The sequence below is a fragment of the Salvelinus alpinus genome, chromosome 10 (genome assembly GCF_045679555.1).
Source record: "Salvelinus alpinus chromosome 10, SLU_Salpinus.1, whole genome shotgun sequence".
In the NCBI taxonomy this organism is placed as follows: Eukaryota; Metazoa; Chordata; class Actinopteri; order Salmoniformes; family Salmonidae; genus Salvelinus; species Salvelinus alpinus.
The window spans coordinates 72,783,933-72,803,633 of record NC_092095.1 but is presented as its reverse complement, the minus strand read 5'-3'; the positions used below and the strand labels follow the sequence as shown (position 1 = coordinate 72,803,633).

Here is a 19,701-nt window from a genome sequence, read left to right as displayed (position 1 = left end):
CAATATAGTTTTATTAGATTATTGAAATTTTTTCGGGAGTTTAGACGTGTTGCGTTCTTTGCGTTTGGTGAAGATGGACAGCTTAGCGCCACTTGGCTAGTTTTGCTTGCTAATTTGCGAGGGAAAAAGGCCATTCTAAAACCAAACAACGATTGTTCTGGACAAAGGACCCCTTGTACAACATTCTGATGGAAGATCATCAAAAGTAGGACCCATTTTATGATGCTATTTCATATATCTGTCGAACATGTGTACTAGTAGTTAGCGCCCAGATTTTGGGCACGCTCTCGCTATAACATAAGCTGGATGTCGTAATGAAGTTATTTTTAGAATTCTAACACGGCGATTGCATTAAGAACTAGTGTATCTATCATTTCCTATACAACATGTATTTTTTAGTCATGTTTATGAATAGTTATTTGGTCAGAATAGGTGAGTTTTAGAAAAATATCCGCACATTCTGGGAAAAAGATGCTATGTTAGCACAATGTATAACCACTGATTTCAGCTCTAAATATGCACATTTTCGAACAAAACATAAGTGTATGTATAACCTGATGGTAGAGGACTGTCATCTGATGAAGCTTATCAAGGTTAGTCAAAAATTATATATCTTTTGCTGGTTTGTTACGATCGCTAACTTTTGCTGCTGGTAAATGGCTTGTGTTTCTGGCTATTGTGGTAAGCTAATATAATGCTATATTGTGTTTTCGCTGTAAAACACTTAAAAAATCTGAAATATTGGCTGGATTCACAAGATGCTTGTCTTTCATTTGCTGTACACCATGCATTTTTCAGAAATGTTTTATGATGAGTATTTAGGTGTTCCACGTTGGTCTCTATAATTACTCTGGCTGCTTCGGTCCTATTGTTGACGGTAGCTGTGATGGTAGCTGCAATGTAAAACTGATTTATAGCTCAAATATGCACATTTTTCGAACAAAACATAGATTTATTGTGTAACATGTTATAAGACTGTCATCTGATGAAGTTGTTTCTTGGTTAGTTTGGTTGGTTCTTGGTTAGTTTGGTTGGTTTTGTGCAAGCTACCTGTGCTGTGAAAGAAATGTCTGTGCTTTTTTGTATTTGGTGGTGAGCTAACATAAATATACGTGGTTCTTTCGCTGTAAAACATTTTAAAAATCGGACATGTTGACTGGATTCACAAGACGTTTATCTTTCATTTGCTGTATTGGACTTGTTAATGTGTGAAAGTTAAATATTTCTCAAAAATATTTTTTGAATTTCGCGCTCTGCCTTTTCAGTGGAATGTGGGAGGAGTTCCGCTAGCGTTCCGCTGGGGCTAGACAGGTTAACGCACTGATCCCCGTGCGCCGAAGACGTGGATGTCGATTATGGCAGCGCCCTGCACCTCTGATTCAGAGTTTGGGTTAAATGTGGAAGACACTTTTCAATTAGTTGTACCCATTCCCATTCGGAAAGTATTTAGACCCCTTGACTTTTTCCACATTTTGTTACGTTACATCCTTACTCTAAAATTGAGTAAATAAAAAATTTCCTCATCAATCTACACACAATACCCCATAATGACAAAGCAAACACAGGTTTTGGAAATGTTTTCACATTTTCTATAAAAAAAAACAGTAATACCTTATTTACATAACTATTCAGACCCTTTGCTATGAGACTTAACATTGAGCTCGGGTGCATCCTGTTTCCATTGATCATCCTTGAGATGTTTCTACAACTTGATTGTCAACCTGTGGCAAATTAAATTGATTGGACATGATTTGGAAAGGTACACACCTGTCTATATAAGGTCCCACATTTGACTGTGCATGTCAGAGCAAAAACCAAGCCATGAGGTCGACGGAATTGTCCTTGGAGCTCCATGAAAGGAATGATTCACAAACTGGTAAAATGGCGGTGCCCACTCGGTCTGCGTCAACAGACTTCAGTGCAGCAGAGAGAGACAATTTTTACGGTTGCACTACTGTTTTAAAGGTAAATGTCATTATTATCGGTTTTCTACATGTGTAATAATATTAAGACACAGTTGTCCGTAGAACTCCATGAAAGGATTATGTTGAGGCACCGATCTGGGGGAGGGTACCAAAACATATCTGCAGTGTTTAATTTATTTTTTAATGTAACTTTTTTTAAACTAGGCAAGTCGGTTAAGAACAAATAATTTTTTGCGATGATGGCCTACCCCGGCCAAACCCTAACCCGGACTACGCTGGGCCAATTGTGCACAGCCCTATGGGACTCCCAATCACGTTCTTTTGTGATATAGCCTGGAATCGAACCAGGTTCTGTAGTGACATCTCTAGCACTGAGATGCAGTGCCCGGGAGCCCCTAGAAGTGCTGAAGTTCCCCAAGAACACAGTGGCCTCCATCATTCATTATTTATTTAAGTATTTATATATGTATTTTATTTATTCGTTCCAAGTAGGACAATCAACAGAAATACAATTTTATTTTATTTTTTCCGCCCCCCGTCCCCCAACACGAAGATAGACGAACATAACAACCAAACAAATAAATAAAAATGACAATATGCAGTTGTAGATAATGTAGATTACGCTTCGACTATAGCCAATATTCACATACATTCTTTTGAATATACAGATTTACAGTTCCAATGCTTCTACAATATCACTGGTTTGCAAAAACTCACAAAACAGATCCCAAATATTATGAAACTCTGGGGCTTTCTTTTTCACTATATAAGTAAATTTTTCAAGAGCCAGACTTGACGTTAATTATTTTAACCAATGACCAAGTGAGGGGGGACTGACATACTTCCAGTGGAGAGCAATTAAACATCTAGCTTGTAATAGTTAGAGGTCAACCATTTTATTTTCTCTCCTATGTAAAGAGATTCTCTGGGTAAAGATTTAGGAGGCATTGTTTAGGGATTAGTGGTATTGGGGTAGAGGTCATCTCAGAGATATAGCGCAGTACTGAGCTCCAAAACGTTTGTATCTCAGCACATTCCTCCAGGCAATGATACAAGGTGCCTAAATGCGTGTTACATTTAACACACAGGTCTGAGGTATTGGGGTCAACTTTGTGGGGCTTAACAAGGGTGATACATGTTCTCATTGTCCAATTGTATTGCAACAATCTCAGGGGGATGTTTATTGTCTGTGTCTGAGCTCGAGAGCATATCATACCCCAATACACTGTACATATCCAAAAGTGGACCTAGAAGTTTGTCCTTAAATATCTATTGGGAGCCCATCTGGACTTGCCTCTTTACCTCCCTTCATATTGAAAATAGCATCAGATATTTCAACACCATCCAATTCCTTTTCCAGATCCAATTTAGTGTCTGAAATAGAGGCAACATCAAGACCTGATTAGTTCTCAGGAGATTCAGAGTTGTAAAGTGTGTTGTAGTAGGAAGTAAATGTTTGGTTTATTTCCACAGGATCCATTGATAATTGACCTTGTTAATTATGAATTGCATGAATGGCTCGGTCTGAATTTAACCTCTTAATGTGCCAGGCCAGCAATTTACCAGGTCTTTCACCTTGATCATAGATGGACTGTTTCAGCCTAGTTAAACTGTTTTCAGCCTTTGAGGTGGAAAGTTATTTATACTGAGATTTAGGAGCAAATAATTCCTTGTTTACTTCAACTGGGTTATCCAAAAAAGCTTCCCTCTGTAATTCTCTGATTTTGCTATCCAGCGCTCATTTTCTGATTGAAATTTCTTTGAGTTGATTTGAAACTGGTAGAATGTATAGTTTGCCCCCAAATACATGCTTAGGGGTGCTTTCAATCTGGTACTCACTGACGTTTGGTTAGTGTTCAATACATGACAAGATCCTGAGGGCCATTGTTCTGCCATTCATCCGCCGCCATCACCTCATGTTTCATCATGACAATGCGCAGCCCGATGTCGCAAGACTCTGTACACAATTGAAAATGCTGAAAATGTCCCAATTCCATGGCCTGCATACTCACCAGACATGTCACCCTTTGAGCATGTTCGGGATGGTCCGGATCGACGTGTACGACAGCTTGTTTCAGTTCCCTCCTATATCCAGGAATTTCGCACAGCCATTGAAGAGCAGTGGGTCAACATTACACAGTCCACAATCAACAGCCTGAATAACTCTATGTAAAGGAGATGTGTCCTGGAGGAGGCAGTTGCAGCTACCCACTTCTCCAGTGCTTCATTTGTAAATTGGGAGGTGCTGGAACCAAAAGTGAATCCAAGAGGGTGGTGACCTGGGGGGCTCTGAGGTACCAGAACACATGAAATAAAATACCTTTTTAATAAAGCATTGCATGCATTATCATGGCTTTAGCGTACTGGCAAAGAGCAGTGGTGTGGAGCCGCTTGCAGAAGTTGCACACATGGAGTACATTTATTGTAGCCTGGAGTCCTGGAAAAATGTGGCCTTTTATAAATGGATTTCATGCGGTTCTACATAATTTTAGATAGCTGGAGACTTTTGCAGAATCTTTTTTAATACCTCACAAATGACCAAAATGACAGACTGCTTTGACACTGACAAACTGAGACTCTGAGGTCAATAAAAATGACCGTGTCGCTAATCCATCAATAGCCTAGGCCAGGTGTGAGGAGGAACACATTGTACAATATGAGGAGGAAGTTATAGTCCTAAACAAGCTTTCCAGTTTCACTGACTCACCCAATGATGTGCAGCTCACTCACCGGACAAAAGCTTCTCTCTCTTGCTTTACTTTGTAAAAACAATGCTGTTTACTCAATAGGCCTATTTGGAAGTTGATAACATGGTAACAGACAGATTAGTATGTTCTATTCAGCAGGATCTATTTGCTTTACAACCTGTGTTTTCTAGCGATTTGTATTAGAAATATTGTAGGAAATAAATGAAGAAGTGCAATGCTGGAGAGATGAGTTGCCGGTTCATGTCTATAACAGCACAGAGAGGGAGAGAGATAATAGAAAGTGAATCTCATTTTAGTTCTGTGAGAGATACAGGCGCGCTTCTCTCTCACCACAGCAATGGCCACGCCTTGGTCTAGATAGGCTACAATGTTGCACAAACCATAAACCTGGGACGGCCCAACATTAATACATTCTTAGAACCGGCTCAAATTAAGTACCGCTCTTCTCATATATAATGGGGTAGGGACATAATAATTCCTGAAAGCACGGAGGGTTGCACCTTATTTTTTATAACTAAATCGGTCGTTTCCAATGGGAAGAGATGAGTCATAGTGGGCAGAGCCAAGCACAAGCTAGCGAGATCCTATTGGCACGTCCTAGCACACATCTGCATATTTCTATTAGGGAACGCCTCCTCTGTGAATATTTATTATGGATCCCCATTAGCTGCTGCTGTTTTTTTTTATTCAAAATTTTCTGCATACTTGTGGAATAGAGTTCCATGCAGTCATGGCTCTATGTAGTACTGTGCGCCTCCCATAGTCTGTTCTGGGGCATAGCGGGCAGAGCCAAGCACAAGGTAACGAGATCCTATTAGTGTGTTCTAGCACACATCTGCATATTTCTGTTAGGGAACACCACCTCTGTGAAGCGCCCGTGTGCAATAACTCAAGTCACCTTTGCGTTCCTTCTAAACAAAGCAATTTATTAAAAATATAAAAAATAAACTTCTGCAAAGGGTAATGTCTACAAAACGTAGTCCACTCAGTTCATAACAGAATTTAGTTTGGCAGTGAGTGGAAACGCTAAGCGGATGCTTCACATTTATACATTTGGTGAAATATCTGTCTCATTGTTCTATCTGTGGATGCACTGTGGTAGTGGGGGAACAGGAAGTTCCAGACAGGCACGCCCCATTCTTCAGAATAAAGAAAGTGCAAGAACTGTTATGTTAAGAAGATAACCCTTGTGTCCGTTTCTATTTATTACTACAGGTATGTAATAGTAGGTTTAAACTTCCTAATATCAGAAGAACATGTCATACCATGCTAGGTAACATCCGTTAAGGTATTATCACGTTTGGTAAAGGGTTGTTATTTTTGTGTCAAACCGAGTGAACGTGATACACATAGATATTCACATAGCTTTGGGTTTGTCTGAATGGATGTACATAATTTCCGCAAAGGTCATTTAATAAAGAATCTATTTATTTGAGATTTCTGAGTTCGTTTAGCATGTTATTGGTTTTGTGTAAAATTCACGAACTGGTAAAATGGCGGCGCCGACTCGGTCTGCGTCAACGAACTAAAATGCGCGTGCAGATAGACAATTTCACGGTCACAATACAGTTTTGAAGCTTAAAACTTCTTAGGGCTGCAATCCCGTTAAGCGGATCGATATGACAACAGCCAGTGAAAGTGCAGGGCGCCAAATTCAAACAACAGAAATCTCATAATTAAAATTCCTCAAACATACAAGTATTTTACACCATTTTAAAGATAAACTTGTTGTTAATCGCACCACAGTGTCCGATTTCAAAAAGGCTTTACAGCGAAGCACCACAAACGATTATGTTAGGTCACTGCCAAAACACAGCCATTTTTCCAGCCAAAGACAGGAGTCACAATAAGCAGAAATAGAGAGAAAATTTATCACTAACCTTTGATGATCTTCATCAGATGACACTCATAGGACTTCATGTTACACAATACATGTATGTTTTGTTCGGTAAAGTTCATATTTATATTAAAAAATCTCAGTATACATTGGCGCTTTATGTTCAGTAGTTCCAAAAAATCCGGTGATTTTGCAGAGAGCCACATCAATTTCCAGAAATACTCATAATAAACTTTGATCAAAGATCAAGTGTAATACGTGGACTTTTAGATCCACTTCTCCTTAATGCAACCGCTGTGTCAGATTTCAAAAAGGCAAACCATGCAATAATCTGAGGTCGGCGCTCAGAGCCCAATCAATCCATACAGGTACCCGCCATATTGTGCAGTCAACAGAAGTCAGAAATAACATTATAAATATTCACTTACCTTTAATGATCTTCATCAGAATGCACTCCCAGGAATCCCAGTTCCACAATAAATGTTTGATTTGTTCTGTAATATCCATAATTTATGTCCAAATAGCTACTTTTGTTAGCGCGTTTGGTAAACAAATCCAAAGTCACGAAGTGCGTTCACTAAAAGCAGACGAAATGTCAAAGAGTTCCGTAACAGTCAGTAGAAACATGTCAAACGATGTATTGAATCAATCTTTAGGATGTTTTTAACATAACTCTTCAATAATGTTCCAACCGGAGAATTCCTTTGTCTTCAGAAATGCGATAGAACAGAGCTCGCTCTCGCATGAACGCACATGTTCAGGTCATCGTAGACCTTACTCAATCCCCTCTCATTCGGCCCCACTTCACAGTAGAAGCATCAGACACGGTTCTAAAGACTGTTGACATCTAGTGGAAGCCCTAGGAAGTTTTACCCATATTTACCCATATCCCACTGTGTATTCGATAGGCGATGAGTTGAAAACCTACACACCTCAGATTTCCCACTTCCTGGTTGGATTTTTTCTCAGGTTTTTGCCTGCCATATGAGTTCTGTTATACTCACAGACATCATTCAACTGTTTTAGAAACTTCAGAGTGTTTTCTATCCAAATAGACTAATAATATGCATATATTAGTAACTGGGACTGAGGAGCAGGCAGTTTACTCTGGGCACCTTTTCATCCAAGCTACTCAAAACTGCCCCTGCAGCCATAAGAATGTAATGATTATCAGTTTTCTACATGTGTACTAATATTCAGACACATTAAGTTATTTCTATCTTTATCTATAAATGTTACTATGGTGTGAACAGAAATACTATTCGTTTTTTATTTGAAATGATAGTGAAGACAAGGTTATTCAGGAAAATAGTATAGTGCCATAAACATACTGTAACCTTGTACTAAACGCTTTGTTGTCATTTATGTGAATTTAATCTACTATAGATTAATTGCATTTACGTTGTGTAGCCTATTTTTGAAGTGTGTACTTTGTCTAATTTGAATTAATTAATGTTTTGTCAATTCTTAGCTACCTGATCTATTGAAATGAGGTCAGTGCTTGACTTGGACAGGAGCTCAACGGAGCTGAGTACCAGTACCTCAAATTTCTACTGCTTCTGCTCGTTTCTTTTATAGAATATTAGCTCAAAAGTATTGTGGAGCTCCTGTACCTAAATATAAACAGTGCCGTCACCCAAAATGAGTATCGGCACCTATTTCAGTTCAAGTCGAGCACTAAATTCGATAATTGAACAAGAAGAAATATAATATATTTTTAGAGAATAAAGAAAGTGCCGGAACTGTCAAGATTAACTTTTGGTGTCTGTTTCTCATTGTTACTACAGGCAGACTATAATGAAGTATGAGAATAGTGAGTACAAACTTAGCCTGCCTCTCTCCTTCCACAGTGAGTCCAAACCTACAGTCACTGGGTCCTGATTGTGACAGTGGAGCCCAGTTTGCACTGCAGGATCCAGAGATGGCATCAGTGAAGCTGGAAGACTGCAGTAAACACTGGAGCTGGATGTCAACATTAAAGATGAAGAAGAGGAGGAGAAGATTGGGAAATCTGTTTCTCATGGTAAGAGCAGGTTCTAATTTATGAAATGTGTCTGTGTAGTTACTGTCGTGGAAATATTGAATAAAATATTTCTCAGATACCGGAGCTTGTGAATTCAAATAGACTTTACTACAAAAGGAACAAAGCCGAGCAATTCCATGGAAGAACTGATTCTCCATTCTCAGTTCTCAGCTTTTATACAGTTTTACCCATACATAACAGTGTCACTCCACTTTTTGTAAATTACTAATACCTTCTAGCTTTGGCCACCCTAATCTTGCTGCCTTTCTTATTGGCTCAGACATTAGGGCATAGATTCTATTGGTTGCGTGACACACAGACGTGCACACTCCTACTGCAGGTCTAATGGTGCCTATAACTGATTAGCTAATGTTCCTGTCCAAAGGTCTTCACAAGTTCAGGCCTATGTTGTCTATGTATGATTAACCCATGTGCATGTCCAGTAGCCTTCACAAGATCAGATATGGCCCAGACCAGTCTGTGTTTTTCTACCTTGCCTCATCCACACGGATTCTGCTTACTTTCTGTTTTTTACATGTCTAATGGTTAACTCGATGTTGATCCAGCTCTGTACATTCACATGGGCTCAGCCTTCATTCTGCTTACACATGTCTAATATTTAACCTCATATCGATTCTTTCTACTTCAAAGAGAACAGTATAGGTCCTGAAAATCACCAGATGACTGGAAATTCTCTAACATTTGTGACTTTGACTTTCAGCCTACTGATATGAATACATACACTACCGTTCAAAAGTTTGGGATCACTTAGAAATGTCCTTGTTTTGAAAGAAAATATAAAATATAAAGTTTATCAGAAATACAGTGTAGACATTGTTAATGTTGCAAATGACTATTGTAGCTGGAAACTGCTTTTTTTTTTTTTTATATATTTTTAATGGAATATCTACATAGGTGTACAGAGTAGAGGTCGACCGATTATAATTTTTCAACACCGATACCGATTATTGGAGGACCAAAAAAAGCCGATACCGATTAATCGAACGATTAAAAACATATATATAATAATAATACAAAAAAATATATTTAAAATATTTTTTTGTAATAATGACAATTACAACAATACTGAATTAACACTTATTTTAACTTAATATAGTACGTAAATAAAATCAATTTAGCCTCAAATAAAATGAAACATGTTCAATTTCGTTTAAATAATGGAAAAACAAAGTGTTGGAGAACAAAGTAAAAGTGCAATATGTGCCATGTAAAAAAGCTAACGTTTATGTTCCTTGCTTAGAACATGAGAACATATGAAAGCTGGTGGTTCCTTTTAACACGAGTCTTCAATATTCCCAGGTAAGAAGTTTTAGGTTGTAGTTATTATAGGAATTATAGGACAATTTCTCTCTATACCATTTGTATTTCATATACCTTTAACTATTGGATGTTCTTACAGGCACTTTAGTATTGCCAGTGTAACAGTATAGCTTCCGTCCCTCTCCTCGCTCCTACCTGGGCTCGAACCAGGAACACATCGACAACAGCCACCCTTGAAGCAGCGTTACCCATGCAGAGCAAGGGGAACAACTACTCCAAGTCTCAGAGCGAGTGACGTTTGAAACGCTATTAGCGCGCACCCCGCTAACTAGCTAGCCATTTCACATCGGTTACACCAGCCTAATCTCGGGAGTTGATATGTTTGAAGTCATAAACAGCTCAATGCTTGAAGCATTGCAAAGAGCTGCTGGCAAACGCACGAAAGTGCTGTTTGAATGAATGCTTACGAGCCTGCTGGAGCCTACCATCGCTCAGTCAGACTGCTCTATCAAATCATAGACTTAATTATAACATGTTAACACACAGAAATACGAGCCTTTGGTCATTAAAATGGTCGAATCCGGAAACTATAATTTCGAAAACAAAACGTTTATTCTTTCAGTGAAATACGGAACCGTTCTGTATTTTATCTAACGGATGGCATCCCTAAGTCTAAATATTGCTGTTACATTGTACAACCTTCAATGTTATGTACAATTCTGGCAAATTAATTACGGCCTTTGTTAGGAATAAATGGACTTCACACAGTTCGCAAAGTGCCAGGCGGCCCAAACTGCTGCATATACCCTGACTGCTTGCACGGAACGCAAGAGAAGTGACACAATTTCACTAGTTATAAGAAATTCATGTTAGCAGGCAATATTAACTAAATATGCAGGTTCAAAAAATCTATACTTGAGTATTGATTTTAAAGAAATGCATTGATTGATGGTTAGGTACACGACAGTGCTTTTTTTGCAAATGTGCTTGTTAAATTATCACCCGTTTGTCGAAGTAGCCTGTGATTATCATAAGGTGAATGCACCAATTTGTAAGTCGCTCTGGATAAGAGTGTCTGCTAAATTACTTAAATGTAATGTAATGATTCAATGAGAAATTAACAGGCACCGCATCGATTATATGCAACGCAGGACACACTAGATAAACTAGTAATATCATCAACCATGTGTTTTTAACTAGTGATTATGTGAAGATTGATTGTTTTTTATAAGATAAGTTTAATGCTAGCTAGCAACTTACCTTGGCTTCTTGCTGCCCTCGCGTAACAGGTAGTCAGCCTGCTACGCAGGCTCCTCGTGGAGTGCAATGTAGGGCAGGTGGTTAGAGCATTGGACTAGTAACCGGAAGGTTGCAAAAACGAATCCCCGAGTTGACAAGGTAAAAATATGTCGTTCTGCCCCTGAACAAGGCAGTTAACCCACTGTTCCTAGGCCGCCATTGAAAATAAGAATGTGTTCTTAACTGACTTGCCTAGTTAAATATAGGTGAAAAAATATATACAGATTACGATTGTTATGAAAACTTGAAATCGGCCCTAATTAATCGGCCATTGCGATTAATCGGTTGACCTCTAGTACAGAGGCCCATTATCAGCAACCATCACTCCTGTGTTCCAATGGAATGTTGTGTGAGCTGTCAAGGCAAGTGGTGGCTACTTTGAAGAATCTAAAATACAAGCTAAGGCAAGTGGTGGCTACTTTGAAGAATCTAAAATACAAGCTATTTTGAATTAACACTTTTTTTGGTTACTACATGATTCCATATGTGTTATTCCATAGTTTTGATGTTTTCACTTATTATTCAATGAAAAAAATTGTAAAAAATAAAGAAAAACCCTTGGATGAGTAGGTGTGTTCAAACGTTTGACTGGTACTGTATATAACACCAACTGACTGGTTCTTGTGATGTTCACACAGGAGACCATGTTGAGACATTCTCTACATCCAGAGAGCAACAGCAGGAAGATCACAGAGCTAAGAGGTCTCACCATTGCCCACATTGTGAGGAGATTTTCCCAATTCTATCAAAGCTGAAAATACACCTAAAAATACATACAGGACAGAATCTGTATTTCTGCACTGACTGTGGGAAGAATTTCACAACATCAAGGGCTATGACAGTTCATCAGAGAGTACACACAGGAGAGAAGCCTTACTCCTGCTCTGACTGTAGGAAGAGTTTCTCTCAATCGAGCCACCTAAAACAACATGAACATATACACACAGGAGAGAAGCCTTACTCCTGCTTTGTCTGTGGAAATAGTTTCTCTGTACGGGGACATCTAAAACAACATGAACGTATACACACAGGAGAGAAGCCTTACTCCTGCTCTGACTGTTGGAAGAGTTTCTCTCACTCAAGCCACCTAAAACAACATGAACGTATACACACAGGAGAGAAGCCTTACTCCTGCTCTGACTGTGGAAAATGCTTCACACAATCGTCTCAGCTAAAAGTTCACCAGAGAACACACACAGGAGAGAAGCCTTACTCCTGCTCTGACTGTGGAAATAGTTTCTCTCACCTGGGCCACTTTAAAACACACAAACGTATACATACAGGCGAGAAGCCATACTCCTGCTCTGACTGTGGAAAATGCTTCACAACATCAACTGAGCTAAAAGTTCATCAGAGAACACACACAAGAGAGAAGCCTTGCTCCTGCTCTGACTGTGGAAAATGCTTCACAACATCAACTGAGCTAAAAGTTCATCAGAGAACACACACAGGAGAGAAGCCTTATTTCTGCTCTAACTGTAGGGCGAGTTTCTCTCAATCAAGCCACCTAAAACGACATGAACGTATACACACAGGAGAGAAGCCTTTCTACTGCTCTGACTGTGGAAAATGTTTTAAATCATCAGCTGAGCTAAACGGTCATCAGAGAACACACACAGGGAAGCCTTTCTTCTGCTCTTACTGTGGCAAGGGCTTCTCCCGATTGGGCAATGTAAAAATACACCAACGTCTACACACTTGAGAGAAGACTTATCAGTTCTCTCAGACCAGCTGAGATTAGTCACTTCACTTAATTCTCATCTCATAAAATAATTGGCAATGTTGAATTGGATCAAATGAAGAAAGTGTAGAACACTCTATTGTAATCCTATTGTTTCTCACTGTGAGAGAACTGTGCAGAGGAAAGGGAGCGTCATAGAATGTTAGCCTCTCTTTACTGATCAGTGTACATCTTGTCAGTTTTGCTGTGTTTTTTTAGCCTGCGTCCATAGAGACACATACCAGTTCTACTGGTACTACCAGCAGTACTGCACCTGTCGATGGCACAAGCTGTTCTGCTTCCACGAGCACATCCAATGCTAATTCTACGTTTGTTGTTAGCCCAGCTAGCATGGACACTGACAGTTGTGATTCTGATGCAGCCGAAGAGCTACTGCCCCTTTACCCGGGAAAGCACCGAGCAACAGACGGATGTTGGACCATCGAAGAGGTGCAAATATGGTGAGAACTACATTGATTTGGGGTTCACTTATTTTGGGAATAGTGCCTTTCCTCAGCCACAGTGTGTTTATATCTCACAACTCGATGAAACCTTCACTCTTGCGCAGACATTTAGAAACAAAACATGCCAATTTGAAAAATAAGCCACAGGAGGTTTTTGAGCGAGAGTTGAGACTACTTTCGAGTAGTAAGACATGTATAAAAGCAGCAGATACCATTAATAAGAAGGGGCTAGAAGCATCTTATATGGTGAGCTACTGAGTGGCTAGGACAGGCAAGCTCCATACTATTGTGGAATACTTCATTTTTCCTGCTTCCGCGGATATGGCTGGGACAATGCTGGGGGAAAATGCCCAAAAAAGTATACCGTTTCATGACGCATCAGTGACATGGCAGATGTTTTGAAACAATTACTGCTTCGCATACAAGCCAGTGAATTCAGCTGGATGAGTCAACAGACGTGGCGGGCCTGGCACAGCTCCTGGTATATGTCTGTTACGTTTTTGGCGGGTCAATTAAGGAAGACATGCTCTTCTGCAAACCACTGGAAACCAGAACAACAGAATATCTTTAAAAAGTACTGGACAGCTTTGTGACATCAAATGGACTTTGGTGGTCAAGATGTGTTGGTATCTGTACTGATGGTGCGAAAGCCATGACAGGGAGACATAGTGGAGTGGTAACGCTGGTGCAAGCAGTTGCTCCCGACGCTACTTGGGTACACTGCAGCATCCACCGAGAAGCTCTTGCTGCCAAGGGAATGCCTGACAGCTTGAAAGACGTTTTGGGCACTACAGTGAAAATTGTGAACTTTGTTAACATGGACAACACACAGGTCTTTTCATCATTGTATGATTTTTTTTGTGTGCAAATGAACTCAAGCTTACGGACAATGTCAAATGTGATCTAGCGAAGCACCTGAGTGAGTTTGGTGTGCAAATACGCAGGTACTTTCCTGAAACGGATGACACAAACTAGAGTTGTTATCCCCTTCATGCCCTGCCTCCAGTCCACTTACCGATATCTGAACAAGAGAGCCTCATCAAAATTGCAACAAGCGGTTCTGTGAAAATTTAATTTAATCAGAAGCTACTGCCAGATTTCTGGATTGGGCTGCGCTTTGAGTATCCTGCCTTGGCAAATCGCGCTGATTTGACTTAAGACACTGATGCCCTTTGCAACCACATACCTATGTGAGAGTGGATTCTCGGCCCTCACGAGCATGAAAACTAAATACAGGCACAGACTGTGTGTGGAAAAGGATTTAAGACAGAGACTCTCTCCAATAAAACCCAACATTGCAGAGTTATGTGCATCCTTTCAAGCACACCCTTCTCATTAACCTGTGGTGAGTTATTCACAATTTTCAATGAGCAAGTAAGGCTTTATATGTAAGATGGCTAAATAAAGAGCCAAATTGATTATTATTATTTATGCCCTGGTCCTATAAGAGCTCTTTGTCACAACCAGGCTCGTGGGAAGTGACAAACTCACACTCATTCTTATGTTTAATACATGTATAGTGTGTGTGTGTGTGACAGGCTTACAATATTTGAGAGCACGCTGACCCTGTTGCTAGAGGGGGTACGCAGCTGGAGGTTGAATGTTTGAAGGGTTACGGGACTATAAACATTTTGGGAACCGCTGGTCTAGATAATCCCAGTTCCTGCTGTGTCATGCTGATGGGAAGACTAGGGTATGGAGAACCATGAGTACATGCATCCATGCCGTGTGTCAGCATTGCAGGCTGGTGGTGATGTCATGGGGTGTGTTTTCATGGCACATATTGGGCCCCTTGATAAAAGTGGAGCAACGTTTTAATGCCACAGGATGTCTAAACATCATTGCCAATCAGGTGCATCCCTTTATGGCAGCAATGTATCCAGCTGCAAATTGATGTTTTCAGCAGGATTATGCCCCATGACACAAGGCTTGTCCAGGGATGGTTCCACCAACATAAGTGAATTCAGCTTGCTGCAGTGGCCTGCCATGTCACCAGATCTCAATCCAATTGTGCATCTGTGGGAGGAGATGGAACGAGCTATTCGGAGTAGATATCCACTCCCAGCCAACCCGACCCAACTGTGGGAAGCATTGGAGTCATCATGGCCCAGCATCCCTGCGGGTTTCTTTCCACACCAGGTGGAGTCCATGGCCTGACGAATTGAGGCTGTTCTGAGGACAAAGGGGATTGCAACTCAATATTAAGATGGCGTTCCTAATGTTTTGTACACTCAGTGCCAAAGAAAATTATTCAGACCCCTGGACTTTTTCCACATTTTGTTACAAAAATTCCTCAATCTACACACAAAGCCCATAATGACAAATTTAAAACAGTTTTTGATTTTTTTGGGGCAAATAATAAATAAGTATTCATACAGTTTACTATGGAGACTCAATTGTTCTCAGGTGCATCCTGTTTCCATTAAGTATCCTTGTGATGTTTCAACAACTTGATTGGAGTCCACTTGGTAAATTCAATTCAAACAGGCACACACCAGTCTATATAAGGTCCCACAGTTGACAGTGCATGTCAGAGCATAGTGAAGCATGGTGGTGACAGCATCATGCTGTGGGTATGTTTTTCAACAGCAGGGACTGGGAGACTAGTCAGGATCGAGGGAAAAGTTGAACGGGGCAAAGTACAGAGAGATCCTTGATGAAAACCTGCTCCCGAGTGCTCAGGACCTCACACTGGTCCACTTTCAGGACAACGACCCTAAGCACACAGCTAAGACAATGTTTGCAAAAATAACTGGTTTTACGTTGTAATTTTGGGGTGTTTTGTGTAGATTGATGAGGGGGAAAACGATTTAATACATTTTATAATAATGCTGTAACGTAACAAAATGTGGAAAAAGTCAAGGGGGTTGAATACTTTTTGAATGCACTGTATCAGATCAGTTTTCAGCATTAGTTTCGGTGGATTATTTTTATATTACCAAACACATTTTGTTTAATGATAGACAGGCTATGAATTGACTAGTGTTTATTAAATTGTCTTTTAATGCTAGATTCATTGTTTTAGTCATTGATGAATTTAATTTAATAACTGTTGAAGTTAATTGATATGTTTGTACATTAATTTGTTCTGGGCAACATCTTCTCTTGTGTATAGTTTTAAATTAAACAAACTGTTTTAAATGATATGGTGTCTATATATGAACCAAATTTGATCACATTCTCACAAACAAATGGCCTACACAGTGTATATACAATTGTTGACATCCGATGGTCATTCTTATGGTGGGTTGCAAAATGCAGGATCCTTCCTAGTTGAACCCACCAGAGGGGGACTGTCATGACGGTCCTGTGAGGATCAGGTTACAGTGGATCACGGTTCTACAGAGAGATCTCTCCCTCCCGAAGACGGGGAGAAGTACAGAGGGATTGATGGGGGGTTTATGACCTCACGCCCATCGTAAGGCAACAGCCCAACTCCATTCTGTTCTCTAATGTGAGAGACTGGAATGTCTGTGTGCCTTAGGAAGAGGTTACAGCCCAAAACTACAGAACATCAAATAAATGGACTTTGAGACATGTATATTTGATCAGCCAAATGGTGGAAACAATGATGGATGGAATATGAAAATGAATGTCTATTTTATGATGTTCTTAAAAGTTAGTTGAGGATGTTATAACGAAAACATTAACTTGAAGAGTTTTCATAATGTATATGTGATGTTGACATACTTTGTGTACAAAATATGCAGATGAAAGAGAATGTTTTGGTGATAAGAGTGATTTTAGTTGTCTAAACGAGGTCATAGTAAATCCTAATACCTTGCATTGTAACTAGCTACGCCCCAGGGAACCCAGAGAGTGTGTCATAAAGATGGAAACGCCCCTTTCTACTCTAGGGTATAAAACATGCGTTAAGAATTTACATAAGTTGACCACACGCTGCAGCCGAGCCCGAAACGCAACACGAGGTTGAAGATAAAGTAAATCTCTGAACAATCAAGTTTGTGGTGGAGTAGCTATTCTAAGTACTGTATCTAGGAAGTTGAATTTAAGCAGAACCATCCGGCTATTCTTTTCAAGTCACCGGTTGTCTACATGGCCCTCTTACCCACGTCGGGAGCATCGACACGGCTGATTAGCCTCCTCAGAAGCCCACTCTCACAGAACGAGTGCAAGGAAACTGACAACTATGAGAAAGGACATTGTGACATCGTTTGGAAAATCAGAGACTTGCACCTGAAGACGAATGAACAAGGCGTTGGCCAAACCTTTCCCACTAAGCGGAACTCGACCCACAAAGAGATACCCACCGGAGACCTTCAACACGTAAATACATGCATTAAACTTTTTACCCATAACAGGGGCAGTTCAGGGCAAGGTGTTAGTGCTGAAACTAAGCATAGTTTACAAATATATCCAAGTGTTGAATTTCTCTCTGTCTCTCTCTCTGTCTGTCTCTCTGTCTCTCTCTCTGTCTTTCTGTGTGTGAAACTCCATCTTGTGTTGGTCCACTAGGGACCTGTTGCCATTGTATGAAGTTTTAACCAATAACCTAGACTGTTTTTGTATATTTATCTTATGTTATCATTTAACTGGTTAGTAAAAAAATTATCAACTCAATTTGTGTGGTACGGAATAATTAGTGAGACCCGGGTTTGTGCAGATTTACTAATTATGCGACATTCAGAATGAGACGGAAATGAATTAATTGGTGACTGCTGGGAAATCTATATAATCTTTGAGTTAATTTGGGAAACGGTAACTCATTAAACAAACTTTTCCCGTGGTGCTTCAGGTTACTGAGTTAATTGTTACAGGATTTATTTAATCACGTAATAATAAACAGTTAATTATTCAATAATTAGCATGTCATCACATTAACAATAACGTCACGTCATATTGATGCCCCCGTGCGAGGAATCTAAGATAAAACTAGGCCTCACTGTTGAATTCAGTCCATAGGAATTGTGTAGCAAGTTACTCATACACCAATCAGGATTATTGTTGAGAATGGTGTGTGTGTGGTTTTTCTTTTTCACCCAGATACTAGTGTAGCGAGATTGACTTGTGTTGTATATCTGACACAAATCAGTGTGTAGGGGATTTACTGAATGCTATGAGCTAGGGCGTATGTACCAGCCGATGCAGGCATTCTGCAAAAAATACTAGTTGGGCCCAATGTAGTGTTATTTCTGTCTATCGCATTCAGGAGCGAGTAGACTTGGTCATAATTAATTTCTCGAGTGTGGACATAGGGCCAGCCGATTAAAATTTGAGTAGATATTGGCTTGACCAAGTTAGTAATTATCTCTGTCTCGCGTTTTCATTGGTGCGAGTAGACCAACGGTGTATTTGTGTTTTCCGCATGTTCCGGTTAACCGCAAACAATATTGCTGAAAGGTTTAACGTGAGACGTCACTTAGTAAACCCGTTCTCTTGTTGGAAGGGACTTTTGTTGTGCAGAGTCTCACTTTCCAGCACAAGTGAAGCTAAGCATTGCACCAAATGCTAAGCTAACAAGGGGGAGCAGCCATTTTTGTTTTCCCCTTTGTTCAGAGTGAAATTCCGCGCCGTGCGGAAATCCCATGTGATTTCAGCTTGTGCTATCAGTGACCTCTGGTGGTGAAGAATCGCCAGTAATTGTTTAAAAAAAATTCAGGTTACACTGTATGATATGATTTTCAACTTTCTACATAAACTTAGATTAAGCAGCGTTTTTAAGTTAATTTCCCACATTATTGATCTGGTATTGTTGGAAGTCCCGCCTTTGCTAGAATCCAGTGGGATTTCAGCTTTCAGGGATAAGTAGTGGTGATGAATAGCAAGTAATTACATATATTTTTTTAAATAATTTCTTGTGACAGCAACCATATGCTCAAATCAAATGTTATTGGGTCACATACACATGGTTAGCAATTGTTAATGCGAGTGTAGCGACATGCTTGTGCTTCACGTCCGACAGTGCAGTAATATCTAACAAGTAATCTAACAATTCCACAACTAGCTAATACAGACAAATCTATTTATTATTATTAAAGTGGCATTATTTAAAGTGACTAGTGATCCATTTATTAAAAGCACGATGTTGGTGAGGGCCTTCAATATGTCCACATATCTGTATCTCAGGGTGGCAAGGGACTCCTATCTAGATGACCAGCGGGTGGGACACAGTCGTTTTAGAGTTACATTTTCTGATGCAAAATCAAATATACCACTCAACACTGACCATCTCTTTATGCTATACCCGAAGAAGGTGTAAAACAGTTCAACAGTATCATATTGTTAAAACTGTTTAAACTCTTTGCACATTTTTGATAGTCGTTGAGAGCCAGGTTAAGATTATGCTCTGCGCAATGCACATAAACAGCAAGCGGCTCCTTTTTGGATATTCTGGCCTGCACACTCGAATACACCCCACTCATGTTAGCAGATACATCATACCCCTGCCCACGACATTTTGAAATATCCAGCCCCTTAAGAGAG

General features: G+C 39.9%; 3 protein-coding genes across 7 annotated transcripts in view; 1 reads left to right on the top strand and 2 right to left on the bottom strand.

Moving 5' to 3' along the window:
• The window catches only part of LOC139533032 (zinc finger protein 271-like), a 279,603-nt gene that overhangs the window by 87,898 nt on the left and 172,004 nt on the right, over positions 1-19,701 (bottom strand). The window lies entirely within an intron of this gene.
• Positions 1-19,701, bottom strand: part of LOC139533065 (zinc finger protein ZFP2-like) — a 316,223-nt gene that overhangs the window by 203,304 nt on the left and 93,218 nt on the right. The gene's annotated exons all lie outside the window — the stretch shown is intronic.
• Positions 8,305-17,838, top strand: LOC139533086 (zinc finger protein 79-like). The gene is made up of 2 exons (XM_071331320.1): positions 8,305-8,493; positions 11,712-17,838. Exon 2 carries the CDS (start codon positions 11,909-11,911, stop codon positions 12,773-12,775), a length of 867 nt encoding a protein of 288 aa, XP_071187421.1. The 5' UTR covers positions 8,305-8,493; positions 11,712-11,908; the 3' UTR covers positions 12,776-17,838.

Coding starts and splice junctions, on each gene's coding strand:
- LOC139533086 (XM_071331320.1), top strand. CDS start 11,909: ATGACAGTTCATCAGAGAGTACACACAGGAGAGAAGCCTTACTCCTGC.